This window comes from Labrus mixtus, chromosome 3 (assembly GCF_963584025.1).
Source record: "Labrus mixtus chromosome 3, fLabMix1.1, whole genome shotgun sequence".
Taxonomy (NCBI): domain Eukaryota; kingdom Metazoa; phylum Chordata; class Actinopteri; order Labriformes; family Labridae; genus Labrus; species Labrus mixtus.
The window spans coordinates 13,343,884-13,358,985 of record NC_083614.1 but is presented as its reverse complement, the minus strand read 5'-3'; the positions used below and the strand labels follow the sequence as shown (position 1 = coordinate 13,358,985).

The 15,102-nt window shown below is 45.8% G+C and overlaps 1 protein-coding gene across 1 annotated transcript in view; it reads left to right on the top strand.

The window, feature by feature from the left end:
- prrc2c (proline-rich coiled-coil 2C) overlaps positions 1-15,102 on the top strand; it is a 37,150-nt gene that overhangs the window by 19,011 nt on the left and 3,037 nt on the right. The window contains exons 14-33 of the mRNA XM_061032118.1: positions 236-446; positions 532-3,003; positions 3,975-4,138; positions 4,228-4,382; positions 5,361-5,838; positions 6,133-6,218; positions 6,605-6,802; positions 6,886-7,134; positions 8,357-8,449; positions 8,548-8,649; positions 8,742-8,913; positions 9,633-9,839; positions 10,341-10,462; positions 10,758-10,954; positions 11,039-11,270; positions 11,385-11,495; positions 11,693-11,887; positions 11,975-12,075; positions 14,296-14,422; positions 14,520-14,870. Coding sequence (XP_060888101.1) covers positions 236-446; positions 532-3,003; positions 3,975-4,138; positions 4,228-4,382; positions 5,361-5,838; positions 6,133-6,218; positions 6,605-6,802; positions 6,886-7,134; positions 8,357-8,449; positions 8,548-8,649; positions 8,742-8,913; positions 9,633-9,839; positions 10,341-10,462; positions 10,758-10,954; positions 11,039-11,270; positions 11,385-11,495; positions 11,693-11,887; positions 11,975-12,075; positions 14,296-14,422; positions 14,520-14,870 — 6,023 coding nt within the window. The remainder of the gene's footprint in view (positions 1-235; positions 447-531; positions 3,004-3,974; positions 4,139-4,227; positions 4,383-5,360; positions 5,839-6,132; positions 6,219-6,604; positions 6,803-6,885; positions 7,135-8,356; positions 8,450-8,547; positions 8,650-8,741; positions 8,914-9,632; positions 9,840-10,340; positions 10,463-10,757; positions 10,955-11,038; positions 11,271-11,384; positions 11,496-11,692; positions 11,888-11,974; positions 12,076-14,295; positions 14,423-14,519; positions 14,871-15,102) is intronic.

Genomic DNA, 15,102 nt, shown 5'->3' with positions numbered 1-15,102 from the left:
CAGTGAGTACAGTATGTTAGTCTTCTTTTCTCTAGTCCCTCAATTAAACAACTTTTATACGTGAGGGGATGAGCCGGTCGGAAAGCATCACACACAGTGGGACTCGGGTGTTACACCCATTGTAGACAGTCATGACTCACAGAGTTATTTTCAGAGGCTATACTTGATTTCTATTATATTTAAGTGTGAAAAATCGCATATAAAGCCTTTAACGTCGCTCTGTTGATTCCTGCAGGGAGGATGCCTCCAAAGCAGATCGTGCGCAGAGAGCCTGGTGAAAACTCCAGCTCTAGCTCGGACTCCTTCGATCACCTGACTAGACCAATTCGAGACCACGGCCTGTCCCCAGACTCTCGGATGTTGTGGGGATCAGATCCTTACCCTCAGTCTGAACCGCTACCGTCTGTGACTCCTCCCAAAGGACGGGACGATAACAAGGAGCCCAGGTAAAAAATAAAAAAACATAAATCAATGTATTAAGTGAAAAGCTTCTATTATTCTCCTCATCACAAATTATTTGTTTCTGTACAGGATGGATTCTGGTCTGGATCTGGACAGGGGGCTCCTTTCAATGTATACCCAGGACCACAGTACATTGGATGCTCATAAAAGTAACTTCTTCCAGGACCCTTCAGAGTCCCTGTCAGCCTTTACTCAGGGCCCAGAGAGCGGGTCAGGGCCTCTGGATAGGGTCCCTGTCAGCTCAGCCTTTGACCTTGAGGAGCCCGGCCTCCCCAGCGGGGAGGAAGTGGAGGCTCTGGGACAGGCGATGCTCCAGAGGACCGTCTCTCAGGGCTCCAGCCACTCCATTAAGCTGGATGAGCCCCGGTTTGAAGGCCTCCCCCTGGGTACAAAAACAATTGAGCTCCAGGACACAGAGCGGGCTGATGATAAGCCCCAGACTGAACTCTACCCCCAGGCTGCAGTGAGCAGCAGCAGGGCTACACCTCCTGCTGATGGATTACACAAACAAGAGAAGCTGCCTCTGCCAGCACCCAACAAGCAGAAAGCTGAGCTGCGCTGGGGGGGGCGATCAGGGGCAGGCCGCCGAGAAGGACCTGGAGGAGAGAGGCCTGTCCGCAGGTCTGGGCCCATAAAGAAACCTGTCCTAAGGGACATGAAGGAAGAGAGGGAGCAAAGAGAGGAGAGGGAAAAACGTCACGAAAGAGGCGAGAGAGGAGACCGATCCAAGAAGGATCAGTCATCCAAAGCTCCTTCTGCAGCTGCTGTTCTGTCGGAGGGCTCCAGACCTCAAGGGGAGGGCAAGAGAGAGGCTGCAGAAGCCGAGGAAACAACGAGTGGACATCAGAGAACACGTGACTCTCAGCCTTCATCTGGAGCTCCCACCTCTTCCTCTCAGGAGGAAAAAACAGACAAACTACCCAGTAATGACAAACATCAAGAGCCCAAACTGCCCTCAAGGAAAGAGTCCAACCTTCCTCCTCGAGGTTACAGGCGAGACGAGAGGGAGAGGGAGAGAGAGAGGGATCGAGATCGAGACCGAGACCGAGACCGAGAGAGGGATAAGGAAATGGACAAGGACAGAGAGAGAGAGTGGCCAGGAGACTCGAATTTCAAAGGACGCGGTCGAGGGGAGTATTACTCCAGAGGGCGGAGTTACAGGGGGACTTACAGTGGTCGAGGCCGGGGGAGTCGTGGGCGAAGCCGGGCTGAATACCCCTACAGGGAGCCCCGATCTCGCTCTGATCTACCATCTGTAGGGGGCGCTGCAGCCTTTAGAAACAGGGAGGAGAGCGAGACGCGTAGTGAGAGCTCAGACTTTGAGGTTATTCCTAAACGCAGGCGGAGGCGGGGCTCAGACACAGACTCTGAGAGTGAAGGTGGGAGGGAGTCTGCCAGTGATACAGGACCCTCAGACCGGGAGCCCAGCACCAAACCCAGCCGTCCTCTGAGGAGAGAGCTGCCTGGGGAGGCCCGCTCTGGGCCCCACAAACCAGGCTTTGGACCTCCTCATATTGGGGAGAAGAGTGGAATGAGAGGAGACGATGACAGCAGGCCTAAGCCAGGGTTCCTCCCTAAAGGAGAGCCCTCTCGGCGAGGAAGAGGGGGTCTATACAGCAGACGAGGAGGTGCGAGGGAGCGCGGCGGCCCCCGCTCTGCTCCTCTCAGACGGCCCCCCAGAGAGTCCTCCTCCCAGTGGCCTTCTAAACCCATGGAGACATTCAGACCTGAGGATGCAGAGTCCACACCCAGATATGACAATCACCCCGCTGACCGACGGCCCCCCAAACCTGATGGAAAGAAATTTGGGGATGGGGCTCCTCAGAGTAGTAGAGAAAGGCCTCGTCGATCCAGACCAGCAAGGCCCCCAAGACAAGACAAACCCCCTCGATTCAGACGATTGAAAGAGCGGGAGGCTGCAGTGTTAGCGAGCGGGGAGACGGCTCCAAGTCCCCCCGTCCCTCTGCTCCCAGTGCCTTCTGCTACCCTCCAAAGCTCCGCCCCCACCCAGGTGTCTCTCTCCCCTACCCTGTCTAGAGCTCCAGGAACCCCTGTAACTGTGCCTGCGGAGGGGACAGCCTCTGTGCCTGCCCCCGACCTTCCCTCTCCTACAGAAGCCCCCCTGCCAGATTCCAGCAGTCCCCCAATCACTGCTGTCGGTACCAAGTCCCCAGACCTGTCCAACCAGAACTCTTCAGACCAGGCCAACGAGGAGTGGGAGACAGCCTCAGAGAGCAGTGACTTCAATGAGAGGAGAGAGCGAGAGGAAAGGAAGGGAGCACAGGAGGCTAATAAAGAAGCAGCCACTGCCTCTGCACCACCACCTGCACCTCCCCAGGGCTCTCTGACCCCAAACAAAAGCCCTCCTGATGGAGGGATGATTCTTAAACGTGAAGGAGCTCCTGCATCAAAGAGGAGTTTCTCCAGCCAGAGGCCGACGGAGAGGCCCAACAGGAGAGGAAACAGTGGATCCAAACCAGGCCGGAGCTACACTGGGGGCAAGGGGGAGAGGAGGGGAGGGGCCAAAGCTGGCCGCAAAGGGTGAGTGTGAACAATCCTGGCTTTGTCTCTCGTTTTCAGGCTTTTATTTGTCTGCTTACATTAACACTCTAACAATGAAGCTGACTCAATGAACAGTGTGCAGCAGAATAACTCTGCAGCTTTATTCAGTCGGTATAAACCTGTTGTTTTATTGACTCACTGTATTACACAATCCACATATTTCAGTCAAATGTTGGTGCTCCATTTTCAGAATGTTATAAAATGTATCAGCATAAGACGAGTATTACCAGGAGACCCCTACTTTAGAAATGACATCTACACTCCTGTTTTTTCCACACATTCACACTGAAAAAATCAGTATTTTACTCAAACCTGCTTTCCCATTTGCGCTAAACTCCTGAACAACTCCTGACGTTTTCAGGGGTGAGCGGCATGTGTGAACGCCAACAGCTGAATTTTTCACAGACATCTGGAGTTCCTCCTGCCAGCCCCTTTAATAGAATTTCTGCATGAAGTCTGAGTGAGCTGATGTGAAGACGCAGCAGTATGTTCCTCTCTGCTCTTTAGTTGATATTTAGATTAAAGAACTATAATCACATTGATATAGCTAAAGTCATTAAGGCGTCGTATAGCGGACTCTGTTGCTGCGTTGGCCACTTCTGCAACGTTTACCTGACGTTTTCAGGAATACATACATGAAAACAGCTAATTTTACTGATCGCAAACTTGACTTGTGCTTAAAGGGCACCCTTTTTGAAGCAGATTTGATCTATAAATCCTGGTAGAAAATTGACAATGCTATGTTTAGGAGAGAGCAACTGAAGGAACATGCACCTTTATCATGACTTGTGAAATGGGTGATTGAATTAAATTGTGGGACCGATGCAGCTGTGTTTCTGGTATCTTGTAAACCCATACGGGTTGGGCAGTCTCATGACATGTAAATAGAATAAATGTAATCAATCAATTCACACCTGTCTGTCTCTAACATGTGTCCTTGAATTAAACAGCCCTCCAGCCCAGCAGAACTCAGAGGCGACACAATCAGCAGCTGGAGGAGCATCTCAGAGATCTGCTAAAGATCAGCCTGCTCGCCGCAAAGACGACGCCAAACAAGCCGCCAAGAAGCCCAAAGAGAACGCTCTCTCTCAGTTTGATCTCAATAACTATGCCAGTAAGTAAACACACCTACACTCTGTCTTGTAATGATGACCCACATACCTGGAGACTGAATTAAACTGTCTATTTGACCTGTGTCTGTAGGTGTTGTAATTATTGACGACCACCCAGAGGTCACCACTACAGAGGACCTGCAGTCCAACACCAATGACGACGGCTTCACGGAGGTCGTCTCACGGAAGCAGCAGAAACGGCTTCAGGATGAAGAGAAGCGGAAAAAAGAGGAGCAGACCCCTCAGGTGAGTGAAGGGAAAGTTTGTCCCGCGTAGTAAAGCATCACTTACCCTCTCTGACTACAATCACACTACAAGCCTAAATACTTCATTCAAATTAATTGCTCTGATCCATTTTTTTGGATGGGGGATATTGACATTACTTTTTAAATGTGGCCTGTATCAGACTTGTGTGAATTGGTCACAGTCCAGGACTACACAGCATGCAAAATAAAACAAGGCATCCCATGCAGCATAATAGAACCTTTTGCTAGGATTAGGAAAACTTTTCCTCCTGTGGTTAAGATTTTTCTTTTGATACGCTTTCAAACACAGGTCATTTACAATACGAACCCTTAAGTTAAGTGTTTACAAAAGTGTTGCCACAAGTACTCTCAAATCTGGAATATAAATCGCACCTGGAGATAAGTCTGTCTGTTTTCAGGGGACTCTCTGAAGTTTAAATGTTTTTAAATTGTCTCCCTGAGTGATGATTTATTTTTTGTTCATCAAAGTCCCCAACGGTCAGTTAATGTGCAGCTGTGTAGCTCTTAAGTACCATCTATTTTTACCATGTGGAGTTTGTAATCCTGCTTGCTAGCTGTACCCTAGTAGAGCTCTCAGCCTACAGTAACGTTCATAGTTGTGAATTACCTCTGCCCACCTCCTCTGGTCACTTGGTGTTGTTAATTTAGGAGTCTTTTTAGTCAAACCAGCACTTCGCATGACTTTGTGTCAGACCGCGTGCAATGTTGACTATGAGGCTTCACTTGTGGTCATGATGGGGCATGTCTCCAAATTTTATACTGGTATATTGCTCACGTCGTTTTATAGGACACAAAACGTATAAAAAGTACGTCTTACACCCTAGATTTTACAACTATAATCTTTGCCAAATCATATATCATAGTCACCTGTCCTGATTAGACATTCATAAAAAAATCAGACCTGAGTCACTATTTCATGCAGTTAACATAGCCTCTGATACCCATGTTTCTCCTACAGAACTGGAGTAAGAAAGGTTCGGGTGAAAAGAGCAGAGGAGGAGGAGGAAAGCTGCCCCCAAGATTTGCCAAAAAGCAGTCATCGCAGCAGCAGCAGCAACAACAACAACAACAGCAGCAACAACAACAACAACAACAACAACAACAACAACAACAACAGCAGCAGCAACAACAAATGCAGCAGCAACAACAGCAACAGGCCGCCCAGTCCCAGCCTCCTGTCACCTCCACCCCCCAGGCCCCACAGCAGCCCCCCATCTCTGTTCCCCAGCATCCTCACCTGGCCCCCGTCCAGCCAGCTGCAGCCCCCCAGGCTCTGGAGGCAGCCATGGCTCCTCTGCCCTCCATCCCCCCTCCTACTGTGGACTTCACATCCAAGAGCCTGCCCCCTGCCCCCACGCCAACGCACAACACCTTGGGTACAGAGCTGTGGGAGAACAAGGTGACCGGTGCCGCTGTGCTACCCGACGTCAAAAAACGTGAGTGGAAAAATTCATTGTTTTTAAAAATGTCTTAAATTTTACTTGTGAATCCTGCTGTTATGTAGAGTCTTTTATATTTTTTTATATATATATATATATATATAAAATGGTTAGTTTTTTGTTGTTTTTCTGTAACCAAACATGAGCAGTGATGTAATGTTTATTTTTTTAATAACTCCTCAAATTATCCTTTTTATCATTTATATACAACTTTTATTGCTAATGTAGACAGAAATAAACTCATTCTACTTCATAGAGTGATGATATTAATTTGTTGTGTGTATGTTCCAGTCGGTCCGATCAGCCCTCCTCAGCCTCCAACAGTGAGCGCCTGGAACAAACCTCTTACCTCCTTCACCGGCACCGTCTCCTCTGAGGTATGTTCAAATCCACAGTCTCAATTTCCATCTGAATAATGTGTAAAACAAAATGTACTGTTATTAAAGGATCTGTCATAATTTAAACTGTTTACTGGGGTTGTCGCAACACCAGACTTTTAAAGTCAGATATGATACTCAAAAGAATCAATTGTTATTCATAGCTGTTTTGATACCACAGCATTAAAATAAAAGTTATAAACACCCAGTGTTGGATAATTTCTTGTTGTAAGTTAACGCAAATGGCAGGCAAACTTGTGCACACTGGGAATGTATTTGGTCAATTTAGACAAAGTATTTGTGCAAAGAAATGTTTGAGGAAAATTAATATTGTTGCCCTCTCCTAAGATTCGGTTCTTAGAATAACCTGTTTTTTGTGTTTTTAGGGTGTGAAGCCTGGCTCAGAGGGCAGTGCTGTGGATCTGGCCATAGACAGTATTCAGTTTGGCGCTCCGTCATCTGCAGGCAGCACCGACAGTGATGGTGTTCCTGCGCTGCTAGAGAGCAGCTCTGAAAACATGCTACCTGCTCCCAAAGAACAGAGACAGAAACAACCTCGAGCTGGACCAATCAAAACTCAGAAGGTATAGATGGTGTGGAGGAAAGTGAACAACACTTACTCCTGTTTTAAAGCTCAGATCTAAATGTTTAAAATCTTCCTCCTCAGCTTCCTGAAATAGAACCAGTAGAAACCAAGGAGTACAAGCCCGGTCCCATCGGGAAGGAGCGCTCTCTGAAGAACCGTAAGGCCAAAGGAGGAGAAGGAGAGGGGATGGAGGGAGTTGTCCCAGGAGGAGGTGTCAGCAGAGCCACAGACTCCAGTCCTCCCAGCAGTGACACCACAGTACCTGAGCTGGGGGGAGACATCGAGGGCATGATCACGGTGCCCTCAGCAGAGTACAACAGTAACTCCAAGGTAGAAACAAGTCACATTAAACCTCACATCCTTGTTGTTTTTACTCATTTTATTTATTTTACTTTGTTTTCATCATCTTTTAATTTTTGTTACTCTGAGCTGAACAAACTGTTGATGCAGAGAGCAGCCATCTTGGATTTTAAGCTCGGGTTACTAAAGTGTCTCTGAGTTCATCAAATTGAACACACTCCAAAATTAAGAAGGGGTAGTACTTCTGATATCAGCCTAGTCACCAACTGTAGCGGAGAAGAAATTCATCTGTCATCTTTTGTGGGAACAGTTTTAGGCGTAGAGCTGCTGCTGGTGTAAGAACGCGATTCATTTACCTTGTTTTCATGTTTTCTTGGTGATATTTCCTTGATTAAAGGAAAATAATAATTACACAAAGCTTTAAAAAACAGACCTAAGGGTCACTATAGAGGGTAGCTAAATTTTGTATCCTAGTAGCAATAAGCGTTAGTGAGACATGCTCTGAATTTTTAGGTTGTGGGGGCTGACAGCAAAAAGAAAAGTTGTTGTTAATGGACACAGACCCTAAAGCAAGTTAGTCTGATGAAAGTTCTGTATTCCTCTATGTTAACAAGTTTGACCTGAAAAATAAAAACATTTTAATTCACAAAGGATTAGACATGAAACGTGAGCTAAGTGTCTGCTGGTTAACTATTCCAAAATACATCAGTAAAAAGTCACTGAGCCTAAGCACTGAAGTCATTTTTTATTACCTTTAATAACCATTGGCTTTATTTACTAAACTACAGAAGGCACCAGGCCTTTATATGAAGAAGCATTTTATAAGAGGCAGGTCTTCAAACACAGCAGTGCAGTTTGAAATAGACCCCAATTATAAGCTGTACAGTTTAAAATGGAAACTTATGTGAGTTAGCATGTTCAAGTTAACCTGACATGTAAAAGGGGGCTTTACAGTAAATGCATCCACATTTTTCTACAAATTCCTAGTTTTTTGTGTTTTATAGTTGCTTTAATTTTTATCATCAGACCTCAACAGTTATACTCATGGAGCCAAACTGACTTTGTATAGAGGGTTAGGTGAATCATCATCCTGTGGGTCAAAGAAAATACTTTCCTAACTGTAAATCATTTTACTCACACATGTGATTATTTGTTTAAAATGCATCTTAATTTGTGTTTATCCTGTAGCCCTGATAACAAATACTAATGTGTCTTGTTTGTGCTTAAATTCTGAATTTTTGGTTCCTCTCAGGAATTGGTCACAGACTACACGGCCCCCTCCTCCTCGCTGGCTGACAGCGTTCCCACAGTAGGGAACAAAATGGAGGAGAGTTTGGTGGCAAATGTGAGTGTGCATTTCTTTCATATGCAGAGATCATGTGTCTGCACAGTGCACACAGTTAGCATCATTCCAAACTTGCTTTGATTTTTTTGTGTGATCAGGTGGCTCTGCCCCACTCGCTGCCCCTCCCTCGGAGAGAGACGCTGCAGCAGAGCTCCAGCCTCAGCACCGTCTCTCCTGCGACAGTCGACCTAACACTAAAGGTACTTAGGTCTACTTTCTCTCTCAAACACTTCTCTGGAGGTTTAGTGAAACATTAACTAACCTCTTGTGTCTCTCGCCCCCTGCTCCTCAGATGGAATCGGCTCGGAAAGCGTGGGAGAACTCCCCCAGTCTGGAGAAGAACTCTCCAGTCACCTCCTCCTCTTCCCCCATCACCTCCTGTGCATCGTCGTACTCCACGTTCTCCTCCGCCTCCATGCCTCAGATACCTGTTGCTTCTGTCACCCCAAGCACCTCCCTGTCAGGTAACATTAACCTGAAATAGCTGTGTTATTTGTAGAAAACTTAAAATATATATGTATACTATAATATGTAACCCTGACACATAGCAATGAAATCAGTACTGTAGTACAAATTGAAAAAAATGGAGTGAGCTGTCTCCCCAGGTTGCAGACACTGAAGCTCCAGTGTTTAACCAGACTGCATCAGTCTTGAAACCTTTCTGCGTTCTAACCTCTCTCCAATTTTCAAAAGCATCTTAAATATTTATTGTAGTTTTACCACACTTCTTGTCGTGGAGCTTATTAGAAAAATGCAGAGGCTTCTTAGGTCGGGTAGAATCAATTATCTGAATCAGTTCGCTTGCCTGCTTCCATCATTGCGACACCTGTTGGTTTGCCGTGACAACTGGTCTCATCTGGCAAACCGAGGGGCATCCAAACTGGCTCTGTGGGGGTGCCCTAAACCCACCTATCTTCTCTGGTCCAAACAAATACAGACCATTGCAGACTGGAATCTAAACTTGGTGTCATACTGGCTGTTGTTGGAGAAAACAGACCTTCAACATAGCATGTTTCCTTACTGTCAGATGATAGATCTACAGAATGAAATCATTAAATGACCTGACCTATATCATCAATCATTTCATATCTTACTTATTGCTCCTATCAACAAACTTTAACTAATAATATTTTGCTCTTGATATCCAGGCATGTGTTATATTCTGTTTTCTCATGTTTTTCAGCGGGTTCTGGTACGTACACAACGTCCTCCCTCAGCACGAAGACCACCACCGCATCTGACCCCCCTAACATCTGTAAGGTGAAGCCTCAGCAGCTGCAGGGTGGAGGTCTGTCTTCCTCCGGCAGCAGCTTCTCTCAACTTGGCTGTGTGCCACCCCTCCTGCCCCAGCAGCAGACCCCCCAGGTTTACGTCTCTCAGTCTGCAGCAGGTGAGACAAAGGCAGCACCTTTAAGTTCAGTTATGTGTCAAAATGACATTTTCACTTCAAAACAGATTCCAGTTTATGAAGCAAACTGTGGGCACAGTTTATAAGTCTGTTCTTACAGATTTAAAATCTTTCTTTTTTTTTTTTACATTTTTCTTGAGCTGCTATTTCTTTAAATCAAAGAAAAAGCAAATGATTCAGAATTGGCTTTAACTTTAATGTATTCTTTTTTTGGCAGTATTTTAATTACCCTATTCACTTGAATATGTTCTTCATAATGAACACAGTTACAGAGAATAAAATCTCAGTTGGCCCATAAAAACCTTCTATAACATCAAATTCACGTTAATAGCAAAAAAAATAAACCATGGTTCCCACGGATCCTTAACGTGAGTTACGTGATTTATTCTTAATGAGTGAAACATAGTGTCAAATCAAGTTTTTATGTAACCTTGATGGATCAATGAAATATTGTACATGGTAATATTACATTTTTCTGTGCAGGTTCTGCAGCTCAGATTCCGGCCTTCTACATGGACACAAGTCACCTCTTCAGCACCCCCCACCCCCGCCTGGCTCCGCCCTCTCTGGCCCAGCAGCAGGGCTTCCAGCCCGGACTCTCACAGGTGAGATCACCTATTACTCACCCAAGCATGTTTCATACCTCTGCGACAAATCAACACTGTAGGTTTGTGTAGCCAGAAACTGTTGATATTAGTAGTATAAATTGCACTGCCCCCTAGTGTTTGTAGACAGGGTATTGCAGAGCTATGCACACACCAAGAATGTAGTGCACACAACCCAAGGGCCACTACGGCGTAGATTCGAGGCAGAAGTATAAATCTGAATTAACACACTGTAGGAGTTAGTTTTTTAACATTGAAGGTAACACCACGTGTCTGTGTTTCTCCACTTGTGCAGCCGACAGCGGTGCAGCAGATCCCCATCCCTATCTACGCCCCCCTGCAGGGTCAGCCTCAGCATCAGCACCAGCATCAGCACCAACACCAACATCAACACCAACACCAACACACACACCAGGCTCAGCTGGGACTCAGCACAGGTCCTCCAGTCTCTCAGCCCCAGGACCTGTTCAGCTCCTCTCTACAGCCGTACAGGTAACGCACACCTGCACAGGTCTCTGCAGTGATAGGTTCCCCTCGTTCTGTCCTAACCCTACCCCCCCCAATCTTCCCCTTCAGGTCCCAGCAGGCCTTCATGCAGAGCAGCCTGTCTCAGCCCTCCATGATGCTGTCAGGACCGTCGCTGCACAGTTACCCCGGCGTGCAGGCAGCCGAGCTCGGCAAGCCTCAGTCAAACCTGGCCTATCAGCAGCCCTCCTCCACCCAGCACATCCCTATCCTGTTTGAACCGCAGCTCAACCAGCCGTCAGGCATGGGGGGCTCCCAGCTCATCGACACACACCTGTTGCAGGTAACCAGGCCGCTCACAGCATCATTATTACACTTGTATTATATTTTTTTAACGTATTTAATACCTTTTTTTTCTTATTTTATTTTACATTTATGTCATTATTGTCTGTTTCAGGCTCGACAAAGCATGAACCAGCACTCAAATCTGTACTCTGGACAGGTGCAGCAACATGGTCAGAGTAGTTACTATAGCAACACTCAGTCGCAAAGCTCTGCCATGCAACAGGTAACGTTCAAACAAAACTAAAATCTTAAACAAGCACAAACTTGATGAAGAGTTAATGTTTTTAGTCATCAAACTAATGGATATTTTTCAATTTCAGTTTGTGAAATAAAATCTCTGCTCACTGTTCTGCTGATCAATAATAAAATGTATGATTCGTTTCTCAGTCTGTTTCCTAAGTGTGTGTTTACCTGTCTCAGGTGACCGTCCCTCTGCCCAGCTCTCAGCTCTCTCTGCCAAACTTTGGCTCAGGTGGAGGTCAGCCCCTCCTGGCTCTGCCCCCCACTCCTCCACAGGCTCAGCCCCCCAACATCAACCGGCAGCCCCCCATCTCCCAACAGTACAGAGGCATCATGGGCCATAACCACAGCATGATGCAGCCCCCCACCAACAAGGTACTGCATTGTGCAGATGTGATCCTCAGACAGACAGATTTTTGTTATCATTTAAGTAAACTCTTAAAATGTTTCATTCCACTTCAGCTGGACATGGACCTGAAGCTGTTTGGCAGTGGGATGGATGTGAAACCTGGAACTCCTCCTGTCAGCGCCAGGAGCACCACCCCCACCTCCAGCCCCTACAGGTACAACCAGAGGGTCACTATTTTATCCATAAACACACTGGCCCTCACTTATCAAATGTACGTACGGCAGAAAAATGGGTGTACGGTCATTTCCACGCTAAGTTCGGCACTTATCAATTTTGGACGTGAGCGGAGGGTACGCTCAAATCTCACACCAGGTCTCAGTTCGTGTATGCACGTTTTCAACTCAGTGTGTACTTGCAGTGCAGCGACTCTGTCTGTGTCGGAGAATAATTAGATCATACTATAACAGTGCTTGTTAAGAAAGGCAGATAGAGGTTCACAGATTTACTGTTAGATAAGATATCTCAAATGTATTTTATATTACGCTTCACCTCAAATGATCTCTGTAGGCTACATTGCTTTTTAAATAACGTGGAGCAGCGCGAGCTGTCAGGTGATTTCTTTAGTTGTGTTTTATTTGATGAATTTTTGTTTGTTTAATCGATTTACTTTAAAGATTAAAGATAAGAGAGGCTGCTTTCAGTAAATACATGTTAAACGTTCAGCGCACAGGAATATTACTGCAGAAAATACTGAGACAAATTAAAACAGAAAAACTAAAAACAGTTACTTTAAAAGGACCGAAAACTTCCAGAGGATACTAAATACAACTTTAGCCTCTGAAATATGAAATATTTAGGAATTCAGAACATCAACATTAGATCATAACTAATCGGTATGTCCGGAGATTAAAATAATAAATACGCAAATATGTGTAATTGCGCACAGCAGACGCACATAGGCCAGAGACTTCATGTGACATAATAACGGATAAAGAAATCTGGAGGCTGTAAGACGGAGTCAGGACCTTCTTTTATGTAAGTGTTAAATAACCCTAACCCTAATCGGATGAGAAGTGCACATTGCACAGCGTTTGATCAAACAGTTTATTCATGTGATTCAGGACGTTTCAGGTTTCTCGTCTCTTTTAAAGTCTCATAAATGGCGAGCTGCCAGTGCAGTCGGCGTTACCCGACACAGATGCAGGTTCGCCTGCACCACTTGTGCCTGATATTGAGGCTGAACCGATGAAAGAAACCACTCGCGCCACGATCTGGGATAATTTCAGGTGGGGTACAGCTGGCGTCCTCCAGTCCGCTCCGGGTGCTGCTTCTTTTAAGACCCGCAACACTAGGCTATCGTATGGTCTGACCAGGTTTTTTAAACTAAAAGTATATAAAAATATATATTATGTACATTACATATCACGGATGTTAAATTAAATATTAAAAACTCAGCTGGAGTTCGGTTATCCACACCAACGCTGTTGAGATTTCATGCAGGCGCATTTCTTCTGAAGCTCTTTAATCCGACATTTCAGGCTGCCAAACAACACAATGTTATTCCTCTTTACTTTTCTCTGTTATGGTGTCACTCAGGTCATATCTCGTTTCTCTTCTTTGCCGTATTAAGTATCTCCATGCCGTAAACTCTGGGGGCGAGGACAGCTAAACCGTGAATAAATAGGGGCGTGGTATTTAAATGACGATCGTTTCCAGCCGCAACACTTATCAACACCCGGTCTTGCGTACGCTGTGATCAGCCAGATACGCACGTTTCATAGGTCCCACGTGGACCCTGTCGTACGATGATTTCTACACCAGATTGATAAGTGAGGGCCACTGAGAGGATACCAAGCACAGCTTTTGGTGTAAAATGTTTTATACATAAGCAAACTTTCCCATGGGATATAAAGAAGTGTTCCAAAGGGGTTTAAGTCACAAAGTGAGCAGTTTGGAGAAAACACTCCTGTGTCTTGTTTCCTTTCTAGATTCTTGTGATTATCAAAGAATTGTTTTGAAAGTGTTTTCGCTTTTAGACAAAAGGTTTCTCCTGGTTTTGTATCACTGACTTCCCATCTTTTTATGATCCTCCATGAACCCTGTGATCCTCCACAGCTGCTCCTTTTACTATCCCATAAGTTAGCCGTTAAAAATCCTTTGTGGATGCTGTTTTTAGCCATAATGGAAATCTGCTACTGACTCAGTGGATTGTTTTGAAAGACAACTCGGAATGTATCTTTATGATATATCCAGTAATAAGCTGCTGTCTGATAGTCATTGTCTTTCTTTGTCCCTGTGTTAGTGTGTGCTTGTAACCGTTTTCATGGTATTTTGTTCCTGCTGTTGTATTTTAATCACTTGATGTTTCTGTGTATAAAAACCTTTAAATATAGCTGATTTTTTTTTTTACTCTCTCTCTCTCTTGTGTCTGCAGGGCGAGCTCCACATCTCCCAGTAGTCAGTCCAGTAAGATGAACAGTATAATGTACCAGAAGCAGTTTCAGCCCAGCTCTGCAGGCATGAGGATGACGCAGCACTTCCCCGGCCAGTTCAACCCACAGGTGGCATGCTGATCACATAAACCTGTAATAGATCGTGTTTGCATTAAGCACTGATTGGTTGTAAGCATGAAGACTAACTGTGACCTGTTTGTTTCAGATTCTGTCTCAGCCCAACATCGTGTCTCCGCTCGTTCGACCTCCTCACGCTAACTCTTTTGCTGGAGGTGTGCAGCGCTCGCCCATGGGCCCTCCCATGTCAGCTAATGTGGGCGGCGGTCTCATGCCCCACCCTCGACCCCAGCTCCCACAGCACCAACAGCACCCGCAGCACCAACAGCACCCGCAGCACCAACAACATCCGCAGCACCAACAACATCTGCAGCACCAACAACACCCGCAGCACCCGCAGCACCTGCAGCACAGCCAGCACGCCCAACGAGGACCTCCTGGTCCCCCCCTTGTACCCCGAGGCACACAGGCGGCTATGAAGGCGGAACAGGACCTGAAGGTCTGATTTTACATTTGAAACATCTTATATCAATAAAGGGTGGTTCACTGATTTTACAAAGTTCTGTTAAAATCAATCTTAAACACAGGGGCCCTGACTGGCCTAGCAGTTAGTTAACCCCCTCAGGTACATAGATTCAACTGTGATTCTTCACCCTGTTTCTCTCTCTAATGTACTACTCCATACACTGTTCTATCAAAATAAAGCGATAAAGGACCAAAAATAATCTAAT